At 32.5% G+C, this 27,625-nt stretch overlaps 4 protein-coding genes across 5 annotated transcripts; 2 read left to right on the top strand and 2 right to left on the bottom strand.

Moving 5' to 3' along the window:
* Positions 1–651: 651 nt before the first annotated feature.
* On the bottom strand, positions 652–2,288 carry LOC131847958 (uncharacterized). Its single transcript, XM_059197688.1, has 2 exons — positions 1,974–2,288; positions 652–1,002 (listed from the first exon to the last, which is right to left on the bottom strand). Exons 1-2 carry the CDS (start codon positions 2,286–2,288, stop codon positions 652–654), a joined length of 666 nt encoding a protein of 221 aa, XP_059053671.1.
* A 543-nt stretch (positions 2,289–2,831) lies between these two features.
* On the top strand, positions 2,832–4,779 carry LOC131847957 (uncharacterized). Its single transcript, XM_059197687.1, has 2 exons — positions 2,832–4,673; positions 4,771–4,779. Exons 1-2 carry the CDS (start codon positions 2,832–2,834, stop codon positions 4,777–4,779), a joined length of 1,851 nt encoding a protein of 616 aa, XP_059053670.1.
* A 4,598-nt stretch (positions 4,780–9,377) lies between these two features.
* Positions 9,378–11,005, bottom strand: LOC131847897 (protein N-lysine methyltransferase METTL21D-like). Its single transcript, XM_059197594.1, has 3 exons — positions 10,524–11,005; positions 10,238–10,433; positions 9,378–10,075 (listed from the first exon to the last, which is right to left on the bottom strand). The coding sequence occupies exons 1-3, from the start codon at positions 10,778–10,780 to the stop codon at positions 9,845–9,847; spliced, it is 684 nt and encodes a 227-aa protein (XP_059053577.1). The 5' UTR covers positions 10,781–11,005; the 3' UTR covers positions 9,378–9,844.
* Positions 11,006–15,339: 4,334 nt separating this feature from the next.
* LOC131847845 (uncharacterized) lies at positions 15,340–27,589 on the top strand. Of its 2 annotated transcripts, XM_059197514.1 has the most exons (14): positions 15,340–15,596; positions 15,675–16,347; positions 16,416–16,519; positions 17,155–17,311; positions 17,720–17,869; positions 17,991–18,076; positions 18,168–19,398; positions 19,943–20,022; positions 22,662–22,812; positions 23,250–23,377; positions 23,877–24,415; positions 24,605–24,727; positions 26,346–26,444; positions 26,878–27,589. In XM_059197514.1, the coding sequence occupies exons 1-14, from the start codon at positions 15,444–15,446 to the stop codon at positions 26,954–26,956; spliced, it is 3,753 nt and encodes a 1,250-aa protein (XP_059053497.1). In that variant the 5' UTR covers positions 15,340–15,443; the 3' UTR covers positions 26,957–27,589. The 2 variants fall into 2 exon arrangements, with proteins under 2 accessions (XP_059053497.1, XP_059053498.1); XM_059197515.1 differs by lacking the exon at positions 24,605–24,727.
* Positions 27,590–27,625: the final 36 nt, after the last annotated feature.

Below are 27,625 nucleotides of genomic sequence, written 5' to 3'. Positions count from 1 at the left end.
CACAAACATGTTTCTCTTGCAGTAACAGTAGGAAACACAACATAAAATGGTCTGTATCGTGTAAAAGTTTTATAACTACATCTCAAATTAGGGTTTTCTTGTTTAAAAGCTACATAAAGGTTTTTCATATTGTCGAGTAAGTAGCGCTTCTGCATTTTGTCTTTTTTTTTAGATACCGTTTCCTTTTTTCCGGCAGTCGCTCTTGATACGTCGTCACGATCGAAAAAATTCTTGATTTTGGTACTTAAAATGGTTTTCTTAAAGAGGGGCTGTTTTTTTCGTATGTATCCTTGGTCGACAGCAAGACATTCTTGTAGGATTTGTATCTTCTGCCTAGAATATTTAATAGTCTTCTCTTCAAATATTTTTTGGATAGCATATTTTTCCTTTCGATTTTTGACGTTTTCATACCGTTTTCTAATAGCATTTGATAATATATTATATTTCTGTTGATTTTCTCTATTGCTATCTTCATTTTTAGATTTCTTTTGTTTTTCTCTATTGTATCGTTTTTTATATTTTTCGTATCTCTTATTTGCTGCCTCTAATTGATCCTTCAATTTCATGTTATCTCTAAATAACTTCGACCTGTTTTTCTTTACTTGCTTTCTGCCGCGAACAACCGCGGAAGTGGTAGAGCTAGGATTGTTTTCACGGGAAGTAGACAGCTGGAGTGTAGACAAATACTGAAAAGCTCTTGAAATAACTAGGTCTTGGACTATTTAAACGAGAGGGTGATGACTCTGGTGTGTGCATACTAACAATGTGAGTTCTAGCCTTATCTCTCCGTTTAGCATTTGCAGATCGCCATTTCTTTTTTATTGCTCGATGTTCACGTGTTGTTAAATCTCGTACTAAACGTTTGTTTGCATGGTACCTCTCTAAGTCCTTTCTTTTAGATTCTGCTTCCTTTTCGGGATTATTTTTACGCCGTTCCCGGTATCGTCGCTGCTTTCCAGCAGGCGTGAGAGGCATATTAAAAGTGCAAACAGACACAGTATCCTGTAACAATGTTTTTGGATTATTATAGTTGATACACTTTATTTGTATGTTAGTACGTTTACACATTATCTCAGAAAATTGATTATTCAAAAAAATGAAATTTAATGTATAACATTTTAGCAAAGTTGAAATAATATGGGATTTTTCAACTCTGTTACTTTCTTAACAACTCTGTTAGCACGCGCTAGTAACAGAGTTGTATAGTAACAGAGTAGTAAATTTTACATTCCGTAAGACATATGTCATAAAATAAAGCGTAATGTATCAAATATCTTTCACGTTCAGAATATTTATTTCTTAGGCTACATACCAAACGTATAATATTAAAAATAAAGATTTACTTACGAGAATAGGTGTACGTAACACAGTGGATGCACAATAAAAACACGCAGCACGTTTAACACTTCGCGGTCCACTGAGAAGTGATGTACCCTCCCCCCGATCTAGAGAAGAACCACAATAGATATCGACACTCTGCCCAAGCTAATAGATAGTTGAAAGCAACGCAATCTCTACTTTGAATCGTGATTTACTTAATAACATAGGTGTACAGATAGTTCCATGCAATACGTGGGACAAAGTTTAGGATTTTTTTATAAATTACATTTTTATACTAACCAATTTTTAAATATATTTTATGAATATTCGAAATACTCAATTTATGCTAAAATATTTAATTATGTAGATTGATATAGCAGAAAATAAAGTTATATTGATTTTTACTATCGGAGTTGTGTCTGGGACAGGTAGAGTTTCGAAGAAAAACCATTCTGTTACCAGAAATGACCAATGTGTTACTTTAAAAAAACTTATAAAAAATATGACCCATGTTTTTACTTTGTAATGGATGTATGTTAATGCGATATATATTGAATTTCATGTAAATTTTGTTAGAGGTTGTGACATTATTAACAATTAATAAATAAAAAGGGTCGAGGGACTAGTTTACCTGCGCAAAATTTGACAATGACCCATATGATGTCAAAGTTGTAACTACTTAATTCAAGACGCCAATGCTGTATCTTCTCATTTTTGATCTTTGATGTATGTTGCTGGTTAAACATGAATGATATAGAACGTTGATCTGTAATCAGTTTGAATGTTCGTCCTATTAGTAATTGTCTCCATTTTCTCAAACTTTCTACAATTGCCGAGGCCTCCTTTTCAATAGAAGGGTGAGCCCTTTCGGTAGCAGAAAGTGTTCTTGAAAAGAAAGCTACTGGCCGATCTTCTTGAGATAACGTAGCTGCAATAGCGTAATCTGAAGCGTCAGTTTCTACAGTCATTTGTATGCCGCTTTCAATAGCAGCTATGTAGATTTAGCTATCTCTATTTTAAAATCTTCAAATGCTTTTATAGCGTCCTCCGTAAGCGGAAATGTATTATGATTGACAAATGGTTGTATTTTGTGTGAGAATTTAGGAATCCATTTAGCATAGTGCGCAAACATACCTAGTGCTCGTCGCAAAGAAACAGAATCAGTAGGAATTGGTAGTTCTAGGAGAGGGCGTAAACGTTCCGGATCAGGTTTAATCACTCGGTTACATATGTTGTATCCGAGAAGATTTATAGTAGTCTTTGAAAATTCACTTTTTGTCACGTTTAATGTAAGATTATATTTTGTAGAAATCTCTTCAATTTTTTTAAGTTTTTCATCGTGATCAGTCTGATTTATCCCACAGATCGTGATATCATCGAGATAAGCATAAACTCCTTCTAATTGCTCTGATTTTATGATATTATTAATTGCACGTTGAAATGCGGCCACTCCATTGGTGACACCAAACGGAATTCGTCGAAACTGATATAAACATAACATTTCATCAGCTATGGCAGCAGCGACGGCAGATGTATTCCTGATAACTGAAACATGGTTAACTTCAAGCATTCACGATTCGGAAGTTGTACCAGTCGGTTTTACAATGTTACGAACGGATCGCGGAGGTGTGCGGCGAGGCGGCGGAGTGGCCGTCGCGGCTAGTCCACGATATCAACTGCATAGAATTGACGTGACGTCATCGCTTGCCGACTCGGGCTGTGAACTCGTTTGCGCGGGACTGTACCACAACAATAATTTATTGTTGGTAGTTCTATGTGTTTATATTCCGCCCAATGCCAAGGACGAAATGTATGAAACAGTTTTTACCGAAATAGAAAGTGTATTACCCAAATATGACAGGTTTTTAATATGTGGTGATTTTAATTTGAATTCTGCAAATACTAATATACGTATTAGATTTGAATATTTACTGTCATTCTGCGATCTTCAGCAAATAAACTGTGTGTGTAACAGTGCAGGTGGTATGTTGGATTTGGTACTGGTGAATGCATCGTTGAGTCAGATCACAGTGCGGAAAGAGGAGGATTGGTTGGTACCACCTGATGACTATCATCCACCGTTGAGCATACAGGTAAGTGACATGTTTGTTCATAATAAGTGCGTGGGCTCGAATGTGGATTCTGCTGTTTTTACCGGTTGGAACTTCAAAAAAGCAGATTTCTGCAATTTATATCGTTTTTTTGAGAATACATGCTGGGATTCTATATATGAAATATCTGACCCAGATGAAGCCGTGTCTGTTTTTTATAAGATTATTAAAGATTGTATAAATAATTGCGTGCCGATTAAATTGCGTTTATCAGAGCCACCTCGATACATATATCCTGTGTGGTACTCCGATTGTACTAAACGCAACATTAAGTTGAAAGCATATCATCATCGTTGTTATAAAAAAAATGGCAATGTACATAATAGGCAAGAATTTATGAGGCTTAGGGCAATGGTGAAATTGAACATCAAGGAGGATTTTCAGATTTACAAAAACAAAGTCGAAAGTAACTTAAGGCGAGATCCGTCGACCTTTTGGCGTTATATAACGTCCAAACGTCGAGTTAAAAAGTCTGAAGTGATATTGTCAGAAGGAAAACCTTTATCTGATGAGGATGGAGCACAATTGTTTGCTCAATACTTTCGATCTGTGTATGCAAACAATCCACCTATTTTGAACGCAGACGAAGCAATTGCGGTGGCAGGTTCAGAAAGTTTGCGCGTTCATATCGACGCCATTAGTCTCGATGATGTGGAGCTGGCATTCAGACGACTCAATGCAAAATGTTCAGCCGGTCCTGACGGCATTCCTCCTTATATCGTAAAAGACTGTAAGTCAGTATTTTTAAAACCAATATGTTATCTTTTTAACTTGTGTCTCAGTAAATGTATTTACCCGGAAGTGTGGAAAATTTCACGCGTGGTTCCCATTCCTAAAGGTAATTCTAAGTCGGATGTAAGCGATTTTAGACCAGTGGCAATATTGTCTACCTTCGGTAAATTATTCGAGAGTATATTACATTTTCTAATCAGTAAACAACTACAGAACCGACTTACTGACTGCCAACATGGTTTCCGGCCTGGCCGTTCCACGGCTACCAACTTACTGTCCTTTTGGACATATGTCACGGATGCAGTGGACTGTGGCAGCCAGGTTGACGCAGCATATTTCGATATAAAAAAAGCATTCGATAGTGTAGACAACGACGTTCTTCTTCACAAACTTTCAGCTGCCGGATTTTCTCCATTGTTAACTAAATTTTTCTCCAACTACCTTCGCAATCGAAGGCAGTTTGTGCAGTATAATGGGAGCTACTCTGAGCCATATTACACTTATTCCGGGGTAAGTCAGGGGAGTAATTTAGGACCCTTGGAATTTTTGATATTTATCAATGATTTGCCGGAGGTAGTCACTACGGCGTCCTGTCTGTTGTTTGCAGACGACTTAAAATTATTTTTTAAAATTACCAAATTCTCTGATTGTGAGCTCCTTCAGAAAGATATAAACAATATCTTTGAGTGGTGTGGAAGAAATCGCTTGATGTTCAATGACACCAAATGTTCACTTGTAACATTTAGTCGGAATGTGGACACCTATAGGCATAATTATCAGTTAGGTAATACATTGCTAAATAGGGTAAAGTCTATAAGAGACCTGGGGGTTTTGATGAGCGATGATCTTACTTTCCGAAGTCATATTAGTGCACTATGCACTCAGGCGTTCAGGACCCTTGGATTTGTATTGCGACAGGCACACCAGTTAGACAACATACTTAGTATTAAAATACTATATAATGTCTTCGTACGCATGAAACTAGAAAGTAACGCAATTATCTGGAACCCACATGAGTCAAAATATATACTCATGGTGGAGAAACTCCAAAAAAAGTTTATACGATATGTATATCAAAGGCAGTATGGTTATAGAGTCACATACCCTAATATATATCCTACTATGTTTTTGTTGGGGATGGTGGGATATGACACACTCGAAGTAAGACGGAAGATTGCATTAATGGAATATGTAGTCAAAGTCATGAGAGGTGAAAAATGTAACCAAGCGGTATTAACATCGGTGTCCATAAGAGCGCCCAATAACTACGTACAAGCAAGAAGACGAAACTTGTTTCATGTTCCATGGAGAAGAACAGAGCTGGCCAAACAGGCTCCTATTTCTCTGGCATTGAGTCTACTCAACGGTGTAGTTAGTCGCTTTCCAGATCTAGACATATTTACTTGTAATTTGCTGGAGTTTCGTAGGATGGCAGTGGATTATTTAGGTAGTATGTTAAATGGAGATTAGGTATTATTATTATTATTGTTTTTTTTTTCTCTTTTGTTTTTCTTGTGTAATTACTGTTTATAATTGTGTGTATTTGTATATTATCTTCCTAAGTGGGCATATTGGGAGACTGTTAAGCTCACTTAGTACGATGTAAATAAATAAATAAATAAAATTTCCTCCTGCTTCGACGGCAGTATATGATTTTTCGCTTTCCAATATAGGTACTTGATGATACGCGCTTTTAAGGTCTATTTTACTGAATATTTTATGTTTAGATACCTTAGCTATAACATCTTCAATAGAAGGGAGTGGATATGCATCTAATAAAGTAAATCTATTTATTGTTCGTGAATAATCAATAACCATACGTTTTTTATGGTGTTCACTACTAGTAACAAGGACTTGTGCTCGCCATGGAGACTGACTAGGTTCAATTATTTTATCTTTTAATAACTTTTGTATCTCTTCATCTATAAATTTTTGATCCATCTCTGACTGTTTCCTAGATCGAATCGCAATAGGTTTCTCGAAAGGTAGTAAATTACTGAATAAGCTAACAGGTTTTATTTTAGCTTCTATAAGAGTACATAATTGAAGCGAGGGTTTAAAACCACCAAATTGCATTTCTAATGATTTATGTTCACTTAACATATCATGTCCGAGAATAACATCGGAACATAATCCTTCCATCACCATAAGATTGACTTCCACCTTTTGTTTTTGTATTTCTATAGTTAATGCACATCTGCTTTTTACATGTGATATAAGGTTTGACTTGGCCATCGTTATCTTTTGGTGATATGGTGTTTCAATTAAATCATAGTGGTTAACCAGTCGTTTGTCAATAAAACTAGCCGTACTCCCTGTATCTATTAGTGCTCTAGCCATAATTTTGTTATTGATAATAATAGGAACAGTCGCTTTACTTAAATCTGTAGCAGATAGTATGCAGGAGAGTGTTTCGATTGACTGATTTTCGTTGGAGGTAGCTGCGTTGCGTTGAGATTTATTTCGACAGACTTTAGCAAAATGACCCCTCTTACCACATGAAAGACACGTTGAACTGGCTGCTGGGCAGAATCTTCGTGGATGTCTTTTTCTCCACAGAAGTAACAAGACTCAAACGTATTTCTATAATTTGGTGTTGCAGCAACGGTGACATCAGTATTCTTATTGTCAGCAGACATAGAATCCTTTAAAACTGGAATATTAGAACAGTTATTTGTATTATTCATTACAGGATTAGTGTCACGTAGATAATTCTGATTATGAATTTCTGCTAACTCCAGTGATTGAGCTTGCTGGAAGGCCGCATCTAGGGTTAAAGTACTATTTTCTAACAGTCTTTGACGTATTACAGGTGACACCAGTCCGCCTATGAAAGCGTCTCTTATGTATTCACTTTCATTCTGTTCTGCTGTAACTTTATGGAAGTTACATTCTTTCGACAATAGTTTAAGAGCTTGTATATATTGATGAACTGACTCACCGGATTGCTGATATCGCTTCATAAGACGATGTCTTGAATAGATTTCGTTTACAGGTTTTGTAAATAATTTATTTAATTTAAGAATCGCTGTAGTGTAGTTGTTACATTCCTTGATATGTGCATAAAGAATCGGCGATAAGTAATTGACGAGTACTTGGTATTACTGCTCTGGAGTAATAGGATTATCCTTAGTATTTATAGCACTAATAAAATTTTCAAAAGTTTGGTTCCAATGTATCCATAGCGGAGATTGATCAAGATTTGCTGACGGATCTGCATCGAATCTTTCGGGTCTTAGATACTTATCCATTATAGATTATAAGTAATTTTTAGTTTATTAAATTGATATGAATATAGTATTGAATTATTAATTAAAACTAGATTTACCCATTATTAGGCTTTAATAAACTAAAAATTGTACACGACTATTTGACAGATAAAATGTAACTAAAATCTTCTTCTTATATTTAATGGCTTCACGACAGATATTAATAATGATCCTGTTATTATACCCTATATAGCCTATATTAGTGAGTTACATTTCTAATAATAATTACACTTTTTATATTTTGTAACATAAAACTTGTAAAAAAGAATAATTTGTTTTTTAAAAGGATGTCATAAACGCCGTCTAGATACATTAAATGTTCTATATGTTGGACATAAAACTCCTTTGTTATATTGACATATATTATTTGTATATAAAAAGAGAAAACATATTAATAAAAAAGACGATTGCGAATAAAATGGTGTTTCCTTATTCGCCCTCTGCATAAATAAAATCCCAATAGCACGCTTCCACTGTGCAGCCCACGAATTATGATGAAATAAAAGTTTGTGAGATAGTTAATTTGAAGGGCGTCTTGTCAGATCTTACCTCACTAAATATAAATTGTAAATTATTGATTGATAATCAAAGTACTCTGACATTAATTGAAAGCTATGAAAATAGCAAAAGATCAAAACACATAGATATTAAAGCTCATTACGTAAAAGATATTATTGCTAAGAAAATAATTAATATATCCTATGTAGAAAGTAACAAAAATATTTCCGATGTATTTACTAAAGCTCTATCTTTCAACCAACATTCTTATTTAACTTTCAAAATGAATATAATGTAAACTCGACTTCTATTGTATTGTATAAATTTCAAATTAAGATTAGTTTTTTACACCGTCTATCGATATTATATACGGTGATATTCGATGTATGTTCGTATGTATCATGGTAACAATTTCAAATTTACTAGATTAGAAGTTGTGGGGCGTTGTTAGACATAAAACTCCTTTGATATATTGACATATATTATTTGTATATAAAAAGAGAAAACATTAATAAAAAAGACGACTGCGAATAAAATGGTGTTTCCTCATTTGCCCTCTGCATAAATAAAATCCCAATACTATAAAGACGTAGTCTTTTATTCAAAATTTCCTCGTAAACCATTCAAAAGTAACTTTTTTCCTTTTAAAACTATAGGCAGTAGAGGGAGTTGCAATTACATAAAATATAAAAACAATAAAATCAAAAATTTTGTTGTCATTTTATTTCACGCCTAGTGTGAAGAAGTATACATACTTCTTAGCGAGTTGTTACTTAGCAACAAACATTATAAATACTATCATTAATCTATATATAAAAATTATCTCAATAAAAAATAGTGTCTTAAGCTTTTTAATATATTTCTTATAAATAACAAAACATTCCACTGCGCTCAATCCTGATTTACTTAATACCTAGTATATTAAACGACACTATTGAGCGATAGACGTTATTGTTGATCTTGTACAAAAAATTCAATGTCCGATTACTTGCCGCTTACATCTTATACGAGCTATAAATCCTAGCTCGCCCTATAATCTTCAGAATCACTGGATATCTACCCTTTTGCTATATTTACTTTACTCTTTAATATCTTGGTAGATCCATCGTACGGAAGCCAAAATTTAAACTAAGTGCATTTTTTTGGTTCTGTTTATCCTTTATCGAAAAGGCAAAGGGAACTGTGCCATACAGCCAGCCAGATGTCTTCATATTTTTTATTTTCTTATATATACATATATATATATATATTTTAAATATCTTGGATTGTTCATAGGCATTATTATATTTTACGCTGAAACTTCATTTAAAACAAGCACCGCGTTTAAAAGGTATTTACTCTATACTATATATAAATAAAGTCTAATCTTTCTTTCTTAATAAAAAAACATAGGATTTTGAGGTATTTCACTGCCATTTTGATCATGTTTATAGAGTTACTAGAAACTTGAAGTATTCCCGTCAGGACGAGATAGAGGAGCTTAAATGCAATAATTTTGACCCTCTAATGTTTGACCGAAAGTTAATGTTTTCGAGGTATTCTGAATTTAAAAAAAATATACAATTCAGCGTCTTTACAACATTATTTAAAAAAATGGCTTGTGGTATGTCTTTCAACCTAATATTTGATGGGAATACGTCGAGTTTCAAGGAACCCTGTATATCAATAATATCTGTTATGAACAGGTCACTAGTATTCTAATAAACATTTCTAGTACTATACAGAATTTAATACTTATAATTACTTCTTAGGTTCCATTTATAAATATACAGAGTTTAGCTTATCTCCATTGTATTCTGACAATTCAAACTTGTGACAATTTATAACAGTTATTTGAAAAGAAAAGCTATTTAAACATAAATTCGTCATTGTAACAATAAAGAATATGTGTTATTACTTATTACTATAGAAATATTATTTTTTATTTATCCTTAATAAAACTATATCTGAACTTCTATAATTTGCATGTTGTTGTTCTTCAGGAATTTTATCCACATAGAAGAATTCAGTTAGCTTTTCATAAAAAGTCTCCCATAATCTCTTCTGGGTATCTGAATCTCTTAACTCTTGTGTTAAGTAAATAATTGGCTTCTTTGTTATTGTGTTATTTAAACACTGAAGAGTTTGAATTAAGGGCATTACAGCCTGAAAAAAAGTAAACAAAACATTAATCAATAGAATTTGTTACAAATAATAATATCTAAAGTATTGCTTACAAATTATATATTAATAAAAAAATTAAACTAAAACTGTATATACACTATGATTATGGATTTGATATATCATTACTGATGACAACAAAGTTACCTCCTCATAATATACACAATCTGCTAATACAATCATGTCAAACTCTTCTTTTAGGATCTCTGAGCCACTGTCACCCCACACCAAAGATTCTGCAATAGCATAACCGCCCATACTAGCAATTTTTGACTTATTTTCATTTATATTTAACCGAAGAAGTGGCAAAGCTTCTGGCAAGTCTGTGAGTGTTACTTGGGCACTGAAAGTTAGTAAAATTAGGAAAGGGCACATATTATATACAATTATAACAGATATGGTCATAGAATAGCTTTAGAGAATAAATACTGACCCTAAAGTCGCTGCAGTGAGTCCAACTACACCTAATCCTGAACCTAGTTCTAATACTTTGATGCCGCTTAAGAAATCAGGTTTCTTCTGACAAATGGTTTCTAAATATTTTGCTAAAACTAATGATGCATCCCACACTACGCAGTTGACATCTCCTTCCATTTTCTGGTATATTTTTAATGTTTTTAAACAAATTTCTATATCAATTTCCCTTGGAAACATATCATTTGATTGAACACTTGATCTCCGGTGCGACATTTTCACTTTTTAATTTAATCTTGAGTGATGTACCTATGAAAAAGCCTTATTAATTTTATTTCAACTGTATTTTACAGACAATATAGTTTAGTTTTATATATGAAGGTACATTTTTTTGTGTTTATAATGGTAAACTTCGTAGCAGCAAGAAACAAGTAGAATACTAGTAAATAAATAATAAACATTATTGTATGCAGCATAGATAGCAAAACATTTCAGATTGAAAATAAAATAATGAATGATTGAATTGAATGATATGAAACGAATCACTGAGCAAATAACCAAAATAAAGGGTTGCCAAACTTATTGCTATGCCTGAAAAACACTCAATAAAAAAAATCCTCTAATGCACCCCGTAAGGAAGATAAATATTGCTTAAACGTACTCAACATATAAAATTGCCGAAAACTAATGACGTCTCTAACATGTACGAAATAGGATGATGTAGATATTATCCAAGGGGACCTTTTAGAGATTGATCTAACAGCATATATTGCAGGATGTTGTAGATGTTATCCAGGGAGACCGTTTGGTAGACTAATCTAACAGTTTGATTGCTGGACTGGATATGAGGCCACTAGTTTCTATTGTTAAAAATATTTCTCCGCCAACCACAAAATCCGTATAAAAGCTATTTACATACTTGATTTGTAGATGTATATCGAGTCTTGGTACGCATTATATTCTGTATAGTTTGTCATTATATTTTATCTCATAAAAATACTGACATAACAAATAATTCTATTAATATTTGTGACATAAATACTATGACTGCAGATTTAAACTGCTCACAAAGACAAAGGGAAAGCAATCAGAATTAATAATTGTTCATCAGAACATACAAAGTTTTCCCGGCAGCGAGTTAATTATACAATTATTTTTAGAAAAGTATAATATTGATATTGTCTGTTTCACAGAACATTGGCTTAAAGAGAAGCAATATGATGTTAATTGCAAGAAATAATATTAAAGTAAAGGAACGTGCTGACATTGTTAGACTTTCTATTGAGTGTTGTATAGAATTATCTTGTATAGAACTAGAAAATTATATCCTTATGTGTGTACAGGCCTCCTAATAGTGATTACAATGTTTTTGAAGGGGTGATGGAGGATATATTAAAAAAAATATTTAATAGTCTTAAAAAAATTATTGTATGTGGAGATTTTAACGTTGATATTCTTTGTAACACACCCACATGTACAAAAATTATTAGTTTATTTCAGTCATTATTTAAGTCATGTCTTTCATGAACCCACTCGTGTAACTGCCACGTCTGCTACTTGTCTTGACAATGTTTTTTGTAACTGTGAGTATACAGAAAAATTCATAATAAATAAACTTCCTTCAGATCACTGTGGTCAAGTTGTTAAGTTTAACAGTCAGATCAATAAAGTCAACAATAATAAAAAATCAAAAAGACAAATAAATGTTTACAATATTAACAAATACAAAAGCGCGATTAAAAATAAATTGGATTTGCTGTTACAATATAGTAATAATCCTGATTATCTTTACACCAAGCTAATTACTATTCTATCAGGAGAATATGAACAATTTTTCAAGAAAAAAAAAGTTTATGTTAAATCTAAATTCACGGAATGGGCAACAGTAGGTATACTTAAAAGTAGAAATATTTTGTTTGATTTATACGATCAAAAAAAATATCGATTTGATGACAAATTCACCACTTATGTGAAAAATTATTCAAAAATTTTTAAAAAAGTTTGTAATAGTCCAGGAATGCACAAAGTTTAGTATTACGGCTAAATCTAATTATATTAATAAACAAATTAACCAGTCTTCTGATAAAATTAAAACCATCTGGGGCATTATAAATAAAGAAACCGGAAGATCTAAATTAGCCTATAATCAATTTGCATTAAATTATGATAATAAATTAATAACAGCAACAAAAGATGTAGTTAATGTTTTTGAAGATTTTTTTGCTAATATTCCGATTAATATTACATCTTCTCTGGACTCATCTCCATCTCGAGCAAAAATATTACTAGAGTCTAATATCGGTTGTTGTGCTTTAAGATTTAAATTTTCACATGTTAGCCCCGTTCATATCATAAAAATATTCAAACATCTAAATTTAAAAAATACAGAAGACCTTTGGTGCATGTCTGTAAAAGTAGTTAGTTCTTTCATAGATATTGTTGCTCCATATCTAGCTACTATTTTTAATAAATGTATTGATAATGGGACTTTTCCACAATTAATGAAATTTAGCAAATTAATCCCACTATTTAAATCAGGAGATAAATTTGAGCCAGGGAACTATAGACCTATATCTATTTTGCCAGTTCTAAGTAAGGTGTTTGAAAAGATAATGTTAAATCAAATGTTACAACACTTCAGGGATAACCGACTGCTTCACAGTCAACAATATGGTTTTACCGCCGGCAAGTCTACCACTGACCCAGGTGTAGCGCTGATAACACATATTTTCCAATCATGGGAGAAGTCACAGGATGCACACGGAGTTTTTTGTGACCTATCAAAGGCATTTGATTGCGTGGATCATAAAACACTTTTGTACAAGCTCGAACATTATGGTATAAAAGATAATGATCTAAAATTAATGAGAACTTATTTATAGGATAGGGTCCAAACTGTAGATATTGACGGTATAAAATCTAAGGGAGCTAATATTGGGATGGGCGTTCCACAAGGGTCAATCTTAGGCCCCTTTCTCTTTTTAATTTACATAAATGACCTTCCCTTTATGGTAGAGAAAATTGCAGATATATGTAGTGCTGTTTGCGGATGATACTTCGTTAGTGTTTAAAATTGGACGTCAAACTAATCAATTAGACGATGTAAATTGTGCTATGTCTGCTATATTAAATTGGTTTACATGTAATAACCTATTATTAAATTCCAGCAAAACAAAGTGTATAAAATTTACACTTCCTAATGTAAGACCAATAAATACACAGTTATTGCTTAATGACGAAATAGTAAATTTTGTTAATGATACAGTTTTTTTAGGTATAACAGTGGACTCGAAATTACAATGGGGGCCCCATATTTCAAAATTGGCCAATAGACTCAGTTCAGCTGCATATGCAATTAGAAGAATTAGGCAATTAACAGACGTGGCGACGGCTAAACTTGTATACTTTAGTTATTTCCATAGCATTATGTCATATGGTATACTACTATGTGTCAAGGTAAAGCAGCCGATATAAATACTATATTTATTTTACAAAAGAGAGCCATACGTTCTATTTATGGTATGGGTTCAAGAGAGTCATTACGTCAGTGTTTTAAAGATTCAAATATCCTCACCGTCACTTCACAATACATTTATGAGAATATCATGTATACACGGAAGAATTTAGACAGTTTTAGAAAACTTAAAGACTGTACAAATAGAAACTTACGCAATAAAAATAAGCTAATTTTACCTAAATGCCGCCTGCACAAAGTCAGTAATTCATTCTATGGTAATTGCGTAAGATTTTATAATAAACTGCCAGAATCTGCACTAAATCTGACAGAGAGGCAATTCAAATCTTATATTAAACAATTTTTATGTAAGAAAGCCTATTACAGGATAGACGAATTCATAGAAGACAACATATCAAGTAAATAATTAGTTTATTAGCATACAACGTTATAATTTGTTTATCTCATTGCTTTCTTGATTCAATTATTTTAGAAATATGAAAGCGTAGCGGGTTTTGTATTAATTGCCGCATGCATTCTTATGTGAAATGTGAATACTATAAACATCAGATGGCAATTGTGAGTAGCTATGACGTGGTCTGGTGTTTTCATCAATCATATTTACACTAAAATGTCCGGACTTGTGGCGGCGTGGTGGGCCGGGTCATTGGGCTCCCTAAAATATGGTCGAGCGCAGTGATGGCTGGCTCATCCGTCATATAAAAGATGAACGGGTGCTGCTTGTAGGGACTGGTCTGCTCTAATCACTATGACTGATGTCCTCTTATTAATTGTTTAACCAGTTGGTTATGTATTCAATATTTTTTCTTTTTGAGTATTTAATTGAATTAGTGCTAATCGGTGGTTTGTATTCACACACTTAAACTTAAATTGTAAGTAAGAATAAATTATTTAAAAGAGCAACACACAAGTTTCTTGCTTGTTCTTCTTGTGATGAAACAGCATTCCGAATGAGCGGTAGATTAAAAAAAAAAAATGTTATGACTATTCAAAAGTGCTTCAATGTAAGTTTATTTGAATAAATGATTTTCTATTCTATTCTATTCTATTCTGGATACTATCGTCAGGCTTTCTAGATAGGTATCAATTTGTCTGATTTGGTGTCAATTTGTGTTTTTTAATGGACTTTATTTAAGTTTAAGTAAATGTCAGTCCCGGTCTTATATGTTGTAATTTTTCTTTTGAACGTTTGCCGTTATCGAAGACTTAACATCAAACCATCGATGTTTTTTAGACGTCGATGATTAATGAATGACAATTGCACACTACTTTGACCGAAAAAAATTGTTCGTTCACAATTTAATTTATTTCTATAGTCGCGGTCTAAAGCCAATCATAATCTAAATTGGCAACACTGAAACTGCCAAAAAATATGTCTTATTTATATTATTATTATCTCTGATATTTAGAACAAATATATGGTATAGATTGTGTTTAAAAACTTATATTAATTTTCAGAAAATAATGGATGGAGACGATCCAAAAAATAGTAACAATTCTGTTGTTACATCTATTGGCAATTCTTGGGTTTTATGTAGATCTAAGTCGTACTCTGGACGTATTTATTACTTCAATACATTGACTGGAGAAGCGGCATGGAATTTAAGCAATGCAGAGGCGAGTAATATTTCGAATCTAAGTAATGTATATTAATACTGGTGTATTACAAATTATATCTTAGACTTTACGTTACAGGTTGAAAAAGCAAAGAAAATAACAAACAATCTTCGAAATCAAGTAGGAGGTCCATTGGAGGGGTGTCCTGAGCCAAAGGAACCACCCATGGATTCCAGTACCCATTGTAGTGTATCTAGAATGACTCATCAACATCACTTGCATAATTACGAACCATCAAATATTTTTAACAACCAAGTTATAAACACTCAGATTACAAAGTCCCCATTTGCCGCGCAAGTTTCACAGCATTCTAATTTTGTGCCCATCAATCAAGTTGAAACACTGGGACTGAATATTAATGCACAACCCATGTTTAATCCAAACATCTGGGCTATTCCTTCCACCCACCAGATTTTTATAGCTCCATCATCATCAACAATAACTAATGAAAGACATACATCATTAATTGAATATAATAACTTTCGAAGCATTGTGTCTCCTCATCAAACAACATTTCCACTTTCAAGACATTTCAGTATAAATGAAACAAGACATAGACATCATTTACGAAGACATATGAATGGTTATCATAAGTTCAGTCCGAAGTTTTATAATAATAGATTTAGGCACAATGCAGGTCAAAGTCACACCTCAAGATTTAGAAATAAGTCTAATGATCTTCGCCAAGTCATATCAGCTAAGAGATCGGAAGAAAAAGAATCAATGGAAAGTCATGATGCAAAAAACAATGGTATATATTTTTTTAATATTATTTGTTATATTATTTATTTTATTTTAAATTTTTTTACTTTTTTTAAGGATGTAATGTGGACAATGTTGAACCAAAAGCATGCAGTCCTACACAACTTAAGTATGAAGAAGAAGAATTATGTGCTAGTGATGTTGATGATGATTGGCTCGAGGTAACTGCCATACTGATTATAATTCAGAATTAATTAATGTGCCCACAACAGTGATTCTAGATGATGTAGCCAGTTTGTATTTGTTCACTATCATCTTTATATTTAGTAAATTTTTTTACATACATGTTGCCAAGTATATAAGAAGTTACAATTTAACATACATGTGCTGCTACATCTGCTTTTCAAATTTATAAAGTTTTCTGTAATTGTAGAGTTGATAAAAAATATAACTCTACTTGTAGTAAAAGCAAGGGATGTGAATGTAGTTTACAATGCTCATTGAATCAAATGTGTATCTATATTAGGAATGGTTGTAAGTAATTTGAAAGAATGTTAATTTGAGATAATGGACTGGTGCACCCACCTGTTCTAAGGGTCTATGCTGGTGAGGCAGCAGTGGAAGATGACAAGGTCAATACATTTCGCCAAGAAAATTCGGCAAGAATTACCCATATGATTTCCAGAGGGACTGTGGATGGTGGCTGAATGAGGGGTGTCATTAGTACTCATTACTATCTACTCAATCCCTTCCCCTATCAGTTTCAAATTATGATAACAATATTGTACTAATGCATTATGAGAGGAATTCTATAAATTCAATAATTCATTTTCAAAAAAGTACTTGAAATTTTCAGGTCCATGGCCATACAGAAGGAGAAAAAATTATGCTGGATGTATCACCCTTAAGAAAATTGATCATACCTAACACAAATTCTGACCGATGGTATATTGTTGTTGATAGAGGTGTTATACTAAATCACTACAAATTTTTGAATACTATTATTAATTCAGGTATTGTTCTAATTATTATTCAACAATGTTTTCATCAAAGCTATTTGTAATGTGTTGCAACTCCAATAAGGTCTATGCACTGTCCACTAAAGCAAAGTAAAGGGTTGAGCATACTATTACATTACTTAGTAAAGGACTTGTAAATAGAACTACAGTTATTATTATAAATTGCAAATCTCCGAAGAATCTATCTGACTCATTATTGTTTCTACAATTATTTTGACTTGACTTTAAAAGTTGAAAATAAAAGTTCTCCAATTAGCGTTACTGTTTTCTTAACCAGATTAAGATTAAAGTACTAATACTTTTCAGTATTCATTTAATTTTAGGTACAATTTATCACAATATATCACCTGTGGAGTATTGTTTCAATATTTTCATTTACTATAACTTAATATTATTTTGTAGATGAAATGTGCCAATTGATGATTGCCAAAGAGCTTTTCTTAAAAATACAGCGTGATGCACGAGCTGACTGTGACAAACGTATCAAGAATCGCGCAAGATGTGCCTTGCGTTTTCTTTCACATCAGTTTGCTATTGGTTCTGCTGTTATTGGTAAGTGTTAGTAATTTAACAAATTAAACTATGGAAAATATGAATGGGAAAAGCGAGCTATATTTCTTTAGCTATGTTATATCTGCTTGTTACCTATTAATGTGTTTAATTTAATTTTTAGGAGAAGACTCAAATAAATCATCGCAAGAAAAAGAAATTTGCTTACTAAATTTTTGCTCAAAATTAGTAGAGCAGCATAACCCACTAGTAAGTCCCTTGTTTAAATTATTCATATTACACATCTTTTAGTAATCTATCATGTAAAAATCCTTTAATATCATACAATATAAATTTTCAGATTTATATAACTCATGAAGAAATTTGGCAACAGTCAAAGTTAGCAACAAAAGTACCAATACTTACTATTACAGAAATAAAAGTTCTATTATATACTACCACCTGTTCTAAGGAGGCTTTACAAATTCAAATGCCACAGCCATTTGAGGAACGCTCTATAAAAATTACTATACCAAATAATAAAATGTCTGTAGAACTTGATGGGGAATATTTTCCTAATGATAAAACCAATGAGGAACCAAATACCAATAATGATTTTCTTAATAATGAGGCGCAAGAATCTAATAATAATATTAATTGCCTTCACAATGATAATGTAGTAAATGAAACTGTGTCAAATGGGAAAGAAATTGATATACAAACCGATAATACTCCTGTAGTTAAAAAGACAGTTGATGCAGGTGTACAGACTGATTTTGTTTCACCACAAGTTATAGTTGAACAAGATATTGTTAGTATTAATACAAATCCTAATCAAATATTATCTAATATGCCTAATGGTATCAGCAATACAATAGATTCAAGTACAAACACAAGCAAGAAAAAGATTCGATTAAAGCGAAATATGGTAAATGAAATAGGTGACAGAAATCCAGATAAAAAACAATATAAATGGCACAAAAGAAAAAAAACTGTTCCTATTTCATCTGCTATTAATAAAAATCAAAATTTATCAGATAATGTAACTTGCAATAGCAAGCAAATGGATGTCGACAAATCATTTTCTCAACAGCTACCTAATGAATTATTATCTAAAGATAGACTAAACATGTATGAAGATAGTAACGAAAGTAGCAATTGTGGTATTTTATATAGAAATAGAAGCGATAATGTCATTATAGACGAAACATCAAATTCTGATATTATATCAAATACAGTAAGTAATGTAGATTCAGAAAGTGTGCATAGTATTAATACACTAAGGCCAAGTTTCAATGAAAATAACGATACAGAGGTTAGCAGTGTTCTGTTTGAAATTACTGATCTTGGCATGGAAGAGTATTTAAAGATGAGATGTGATGAGTGGATATCAAGATTTGTACAAATCATGGAAGAAGTTCTAACTCAAGTACTGGAACAAGATACCAGAGATTTACATAATTCTATGCCACCACCTTGGACTATCCATGAAGCAACAGAGTGTATAAAGAAGAGATTCAGTAATAGTCATATCATTAATGATGCTGCATCAAAATTATCAAATATTTTATTTAAAATAAGTGATACAGGAGGTAAGGTTCAATTTAATATCATATAACACATATATTTCCGCTATGTTATTTCTAAAAAAAATATTCAGTAGGTTGAAAGTTTATTGTTTGGAATGTAATCCCTAAATGAGAAGATTCCAAATCCACTTTAAAACCATTTATAGGCAAACACGTAGATACCTGGTACACCAATGTTGTACAAATTATCAGTATGGAAGACTAAATGTTACTACTTCTACTTCCTTCTATGGCAATTGGTCATTATTTTACTACTACTTAGTGTTATATACCGGCAAATTTCTTAAATATGTAGTACCCAAATGTATTGATAACGGAAAGCCCATAAAAAGGATAATAATAATAACAATAATAACTCTTTATTGCGCACAGACAAACAAAGAACAATAAAATAAAAATGATATACAAAAGGATATTTCGTTTTAAACTGAAATATCGAGCGCGAGTTTTGAAAAATGTAATTGTACTACGTTTTACAACTGTCTTTTGCTTTTAGTTTTATAAATTAGCTTATTAAGTAGCTGTAAAGTCTGTATTTAATTTCCAGGAAGAATTGGCATTGAAACTAAACCTGCTGAATTCATGGAAATGTACAGCTATGGGGTATACCTTGTTAATGCTTTACAGGTATGTATTTAGTGCTATATTTTATAAAATGTTATATTTTAAATAAAATGCTTCGTCAATTTGATTATTACATACAAATTTTGCTCATTATGTAACTTTAAAAAATGAGTGCAGTTGCATGATACTCTCTACCACCTAACGACGTGAAAATGCGAAGTATTATTTATATGTATTTTAATGACGGTCACGTTTGAACTTACGACCTTTTTGGGTATAAGTTGGTCTCCATTGAATCAAAACCGAAAAGAGAAAAGAAAAACGTAATAAGTAATAAAACAAAAGAACTCATAGCAACAAGAAAAATATTAATCCAAAACAAGAAGAATCATAATACTTTAAAAGACATCACAAAAATAAGCAAAGAAATCAGCAGTAGTATAAAAAAAGGATAAACAAATAAGAAAAGTAGACTGTATTAAATACCATATTGCTAAGACAGGAGGAATTAGAAAAGCACTGAAAGAATTACAGTTATCAAAAACATGAATCTCGAAAATTAAAAATAATAAAAATAAGAACCAAACAACAAACAGAACCTGTATTTTAAATATAGCAACAAACTTCTACAGAAACCTCTATTCAAGTCAAGCCTACAATAAAAAAATCTGTCTAGATGAAGAAAATGAAGTAAACATCTTACCTATTTTAGAAAGTGAAGTAGAATACGCTATTAGTACGCTTAAAAATCAAAAAACAGCGGGACCTGATAACATAAGAAATGAAGCTATAAAAATGACATTGTCTGAAACTTTACCAAAACTAACGAGCCTCTTCAACATCATTTTGGCGACAGAGTATATTCCTTCACAATGGATGACAAGCAACATAATACTTATCCACAAAAAGGGAGATAAAGAAGACATATCTAACTATCGTCCAATTAGCCTTATGTCCAATATCTATAAAGTCTTTGTCAAAATCATATTGAATCGTATTACGAAACAACTCGATGAACATCAACCAATCGAACAAGCAGGATTCAGGTCAGGTTTCTCCACTGTAGATCATATGCACACATTAAAACAAATAATTGAAAAATACAAAGAATACGGACTTCCTTTGTACCTTGCTTTCGTAGACTATAGTAGGGCGTTTGACTCTCTCAAACATAATGCTATATGGCAAGCCCTCAAGAACCAAGGAATAGAGAATAAATACATACGACTCATAAGGAACGTATATAAGATCAGCACAGCACGCGTCAAACTTGAATCACTAGGGGAAGTCTTTCCAATTAGCAGGGGCGTTAGACAGGGTGATCCTTTATCTCCCAAGATATTCACATGCGTTCTTGATGAGGTCTTCAGAACGTTTGATTGGGACAATGCAGGTATTGAAATAGATGGAAAAAACTCAATCATTTACGATTCGCTGATGGTTTGGTACTCATGACAGATAGCCCAGAAACTCTACAAATGATGCTTGAAGAACTTATAAAAGTGAGTAAAGAAGTCGGGTTAACAATAAATAAGATAAAAACTACAATAATGACCAACAAAAATGAAGCCAATCAAATTAGAAAAAGAACATATAGATTATGTAACATCATATTTACCTTGGACAACTCTCAATAAAAGACCAAATGGAACAGGAAATAGAAAGAAGAGTTACAAGTGCATGGAAAAGATACTGGTCATTGAAAACTATAATGAAAAGCAAACAATACCCCATTAACTTAAAAAAGAAACTTTTTAATACCTGTATCTTACCAATACTAACATACGGATGCCAAACATGGGCAATGACCAAGAAAAATATGCAAAAACTTGTAACATGCCAAAGGAGTATGGAGAGAAGCATGTTGGGTTATAACAGGAGAGATAGAAAGAGAGCGATGGACATAAGAGTTATCACAGGTTGGGATGAAGTTACAACTAAAATAAAAAGGTTGAAGTGGAAATGGACAGGTCACACACTAAGGGGAAATATGAGATGGACGAAAACTGTAACTGAGTGGATTCCCTGTCATAAAACGAAACGAAAAAGAGGAAGACAGTACAAGAGATGGTCTGATGACCTTAGAAAGATTGCCGGCCCACTGTGGCTCCGATTGGCAAAAGATAGGAACACATGGAAAACACTGGAGGAGGCCTTTGTGTCTAAAGGACACGTTGACTCAGAGACTGATGTGCAGAATTAGAAGTAACATAAAATGTATATATAACTAATATTTCTTTTATATTTTAAACTTTTAATCAAATATTACGATAGCTTGTATAATTTTGTGTCAATTAATAAAGGCTTTGAATTTGAATTTGAATTTGGTCTCCATTGAGAACCACATGCAATGCGTTTTTATGTACGAAACTGATATAACATGAGAGTGAGTTTCTAAAACAGGCAATAAAAGTGTTTTCTATTGGTTGGTTGGTACAGTAGTCACGTGTATGCCTGCGAGACAGCTCTGTGACGGACTTTGAATCCAAGCCATTTACAGACAGCTGATAGAAATATTAATTTTGAGCCAACAGCATTACAAATGAAAATACTAGTCTAAATAAAAAAAAGTCAGGTCAGAAAGGGATACAGTTTAGGTGTCATTTCTCATGTATGTAATTGCCTAGATAACAACTGTGAACGTTGCACCCAACCATCTCAGCCTCTCGAACAACTTTATGACTTTGCTAAATACATTTCAGGCTATACTCGATAAGTCAGAAGATCTCCAAACTGCTGCTGGATCACTAGCAAACTTGTTAAGTGATATTAAAAATTTGGAAGGTCACAATGATTCATTTAGCGATAATATCACTGAACCTTCCTGTGCAATCTCCCAAACTACCTTTATTAGTAAGTGTTTTTTAATATATTTACAATCTAAATTTCTCTACTACTAAGAAGTGCCTTCGATGGTGTTTTGCTCTACTAGTAAACCACTACTAGGGATTTGCGATTTGGAGACGTCATCTATTTTTTTTAAATTAAAGAACGAATTTTTAGAACGAATGAAATTATAGTAAGTTATGTATTCAAACTATTAACTACATTCATTATTACATCTCATTAGATTTTCGCTACTTTAAATGTTGAGCCATAATTAACAACATGTCTGAAATCTGTGAAAATTTCATCCTTATGTCCTATTGTTTCAACACTATAAAGTAATCTGGTTTATATTTTTCTAAATAATTGTATTCTAAAAACTTGCCTCTATTTGCATGATTATAAAATAGTCTTCAAGTATTTACTGTTTTTAAAACATCCATTAAATTTTTATTTGTTTACAGGTAATCAAGAAAATGGTGATGTTGACAATGAAGAAGCAGCTACCGGAACATCTCCTAAAAACATAGAAATTGTTAGTAATAAAAGATCAAATTCAGATAATTTGACTTCTAACAAAAAACTGATGCAGGTATGTTTGCTCGGAATAGTATTACTTATCTTAACTTTGCTGAATCCAATGTTTTCTCTTGAATTATTTGGGTTTGACAATTAATATTCACATTGCAAAAAGCGAATTCGTACCTATGATAGTCATGAAACTTCTGTCTGTTTGTTGCCTTTCCACAACTAAACAGCTGAATGGATTTTAATAAAATTTGTAGTAATGGTATTATGTATCACCAGGGTAATGTTTAATTTCAACAAATAACAGTTATTTGTTACTAAAAGCATGTCATACATATGCGTGGATAATCTATAAACTATAATTTTATTTGTCAAGAAAATAAAATATACAATTTTCTTACGCAATATTTTGGTTGATGTATACATTTAATAATTATTCATCTATGTATAATCTATATAATGATATGCTTATTTCTAGTTATGGTTCCCTAACATCCTATAGATATTGATTTATTAAAATGTATGTCATTCTATATTTCTAATGATTCTGTTGACTGTTATAGGATGACGAAGAGAAACCAAAAGAAGTTACATTCGTTAGGAAAATTGATCTGAAGGATTCATTTCTATCATCTCTCCACTTGAAAAAAAGTAAAATCGGAAAATTAGATACACCTGAAAGTCAATGCTTAAATAAAATAGAGCCTATCTCTAATTCAACGAACAATGTGTCTCCGGATTTAGGCGCTAATAAAGAACCACGCTTTATAAGGAATTTCACAAAATGCTCAGATTTTGAGGAAAGATTAAAAAGAAAGTTTGAAGGACCACTATTGGAATTGAGTGGGTTGAATTATTCAGTTCAATATGACGAAGACTATGGTATGGAAGAAGAAGATTATTCTGAGGGCGATTATTATGACATTGAAGACGATGGTGATGAAATTGATGGCGACTTTGATCCGACTGTATCACCACGGTCATTAAATAATGTCACAAATTTACCTGAATATACAAATAAAGATAACAGAACATTTAAATACTTCTCTGCTAGACTTATGAAAGAAATAAAGGAAGCCTCCCAAGAAGTATACGGTTTTTGGTAAATTATTTTATTTTTATTTCTTTAGATAACTTTAATGCAGACAGTCTATAATCCGTTACAATTCAATTACAGTGCCAATTAACTAGTGTTAGGCGTAATATATATAAGAATTCCAACATCGATTGATAATAATTGATTTCATTTTAATAGTTATTGTAATATGTATATTTCTCTTTTATGTTTTAGTGAAAATACAATGCAAGATTTAAGTAATCTTGAGAAAATTAGTACAGTAAGAAAGACTGAAATCCAAAATACAGCTGTGAAAGTTCACTTACATATTGAGAATTTAAGAATATCTTTAAAGGGGTATGTATTTTGTATGTAGAGAGAGATTGAGTACATTATTTATATTATTAACCGGGTCTTAACACGAACTAATTTTATGGCAAAAGAAGGTTTTAATTTTTAATTTACCTTGACTGACTACAGTCAGCTCATGACCACGGCTAGTGCAACCTAGTCAAATGTCGATATAAACACGAAAGTTTAAAAAATTAAAAAGAGATTGAGTAAATTAGTATTTTGAACACTTTTCTTACGTGTGGAAAATCTTTCAGAGCTCCACCCGCCGTGCTTTACTAATTAAAAAGTTATGGTTTACTTCCAAATGGACGTTGCCATAGTTGCAAGGTTGCGTTAGCATTACACCGCGCCTCCGGCAGCGTTAGCCCGCCCTGTATATGTTGTAGGTTCACCCAGTTTAGTAAAATGGTTCGCTCACATTTGTGGAGGCGCATGGGTACACGCATACACCTCAATATCAAGGGCAGGGCCATGCCAGGCCAACACTATGTTATCTTGGATAATTTATATATTCTCATACGTATAGTATTAGATATATAATAAATTAATAAAGATAAGACTTTTTTAATTTCCTCTAAGCTTGAATAAGCTACAGCGAATCTTGGCACATGAATATGTGTTCAGAACACTGAGAAGGGGGAGAGGGGTGAGGCATCTGCCGGTACCGCTGATCCGCGCGGCGACCGGTCTTTCTTTCCCATTCAGAGTTCACGGTGTCAGCTCCTTATCTTAGTTAGCGCTGTCTTTTACAATTGGCACATGAGTGTAAGGATAAGAGAATTTCAGACATATTAAAACATGATTTTTATTATGATGACTTGCTAACTGGAGCTGACACTATACCGGACTTAATTTATATTCAACAATCTGTTACACAATCACTAGCTTCTGCGTGTTTTCCATTACATAAAATTATACGCCAGAATTCACGGCAGATGCCTCACCCCTCTCCCCCTTCTCAGTGTTCTGAACAATATGTTTAATTGACGTTGCTTGCGTTTTCTGGTTTCACCCGCTACATTCCTTTGCTTGCATTGTTGCCGTACAAATATCGAGTACAATGTCAAGGGTCGCAATGGTGGTGCGTGGCGTTCTGTAGTCTGTAGACCATGGACTGCAAGAGAAACTGTAACTTATATTCAGGTCGAAGACTGATGATAATTTGCATAACTTACTTTTTTATTTTTGACGACCTTAGTGGTCTAGTGGTTTAGCACAGCGCCTTACTTCCGAAGGTCGCGGGTTCAATTTCTCCCACGGCACAAACATTTGTATTCCTGAGTATGATTGTTTGTATCGGTCTGGGTATTTTCTATGTATAATATGTAGGTATTTACAAAAATAAAAACGTATCTATGTATTTATATCAGTTACCTAGTACCCATAACACAAGCTTTAGCTAGCTAACTTGGGCTAGATGGCGTTGTGTAAATTGTCCTGAGATTATTATTGTATTTATTTTTATACTAAGGTAGCAATCAGCACACACACCATCTGATGGTAAGTGCCCCATAAAGAAAAGCTACGCTCAAAATTTAAGGGCGGACAACTTTGTCTTTAGTCATTGAATTAATCTAGTTTGAAAGTATTTAGTACTAATTTAATTGAATATATTTTCTAGCATACTGGAGCGATACGCAAGTAACAGTGAAAATGACAATAAGACACTGTTCCAAGAAGCTGGGGTTCTTCTTGATTCAAAAGAATCTTTTATATACCGGTAAGATCTCTCTTATTATAATTTGCATGCGTTTTACTTACACATGTAGAAAACTTGATGCTTCTGTATGAAAATTTAAAAAATCTTTCATGTAAGTATCTCAAGTAGTAATGTACATTAAGGTGAAAATATATTTTCATAATCAGACCGTGAATCTGAAGGAAAATTGGGTTTCATAAATACTAAGCTTACTTTTTTTTTACGACACATCTGTGATGAACAGAAATGAAAAATGTATATTTTTTGTAATATATCATAAAATATTTTTAACTATTAACATTACATAACTCTTGATAACCCTCCTAATGACAGATATGTTTAATATAATTTACATAAGAATATTTCAGGTCTTATGACGTTTTAGGGATGAAAAGGAGAGGTGACGACATAATGTATTCTTAATCCTTTATTATATCGAACTTATTTATTTTAGGGACATAATCGCCTCGTGTGTTGATCAAGTAGAAATCCTTCTGGAATCTGTGAATGTTATTAAAGATGTTGTGAAGTGATTTTATTCATAATACGTGATAATGTTTCTGAGTTTTAACTTTACCTAATAACTGTACATATAGATGCAGCTTAACGTTTTTTTAATATTTTATGTCTAAATGTAAAAATACCAATTAAATTAAACAATTTTTAAAATATATTGTTTTATTGTAAATGTTCATTGTTTCAAAGTAATAAAGGTATTATTTTATAGGTCGATTTCACGAATAACATTATACAAGTAGAAGTAATAAATGACAGTATATGGACGTGGAAGGGGACGGTAATTCGTATTTCTCAATCTAATATATTTAAAAAAATCTTTTCACTTCATACGAATATATATATACATGTCTAAATAGAGTACTGGAGAAACTAGTCAGAAACTTTAGCAAGTGTCATCGCTACGGTGTTTTCGACAATAACACAGGTACTACCGTTCCTCAGAGGTGGACGTAAGTGGACATTAAGTACTGGTATCAACCAGTTACAAAACTACTGTTAGCATTGATTTTTTGAGTAGGCGTTTACTTTTGGGCCAAGACGTAACCGATCACACTTATTGCTAATGCAACGACGCCTACGCTTTAGTGAGCACAAACACTTATAAAATTGATACTTTAATATTGTAATTTAATACTCTATCCAACACAATTATATTTATTTCCCATTCTATGGATATGATTTTT

Source organism: Achroia grisella, unplaced genomic scaffold, assembly GCF_030625045.1.
Source record: "Achroia grisella isolate CSIRO2021 unplaced genomic scaffold, CSIRO_AGI_Agris_v1 utg544, whole genome shotgun sequence".
NCBI classification, from domain to species: Eukaryota; Metazoa; Arthropoda; class Insecta; order Lepidoptera; family Pyralidae; genus Achroia; species Achroia grisella.
Note: the sequence above shows the minus strand (reverse complement) of the source record. Positions and strands in the feature narration are given on the sequence as shown.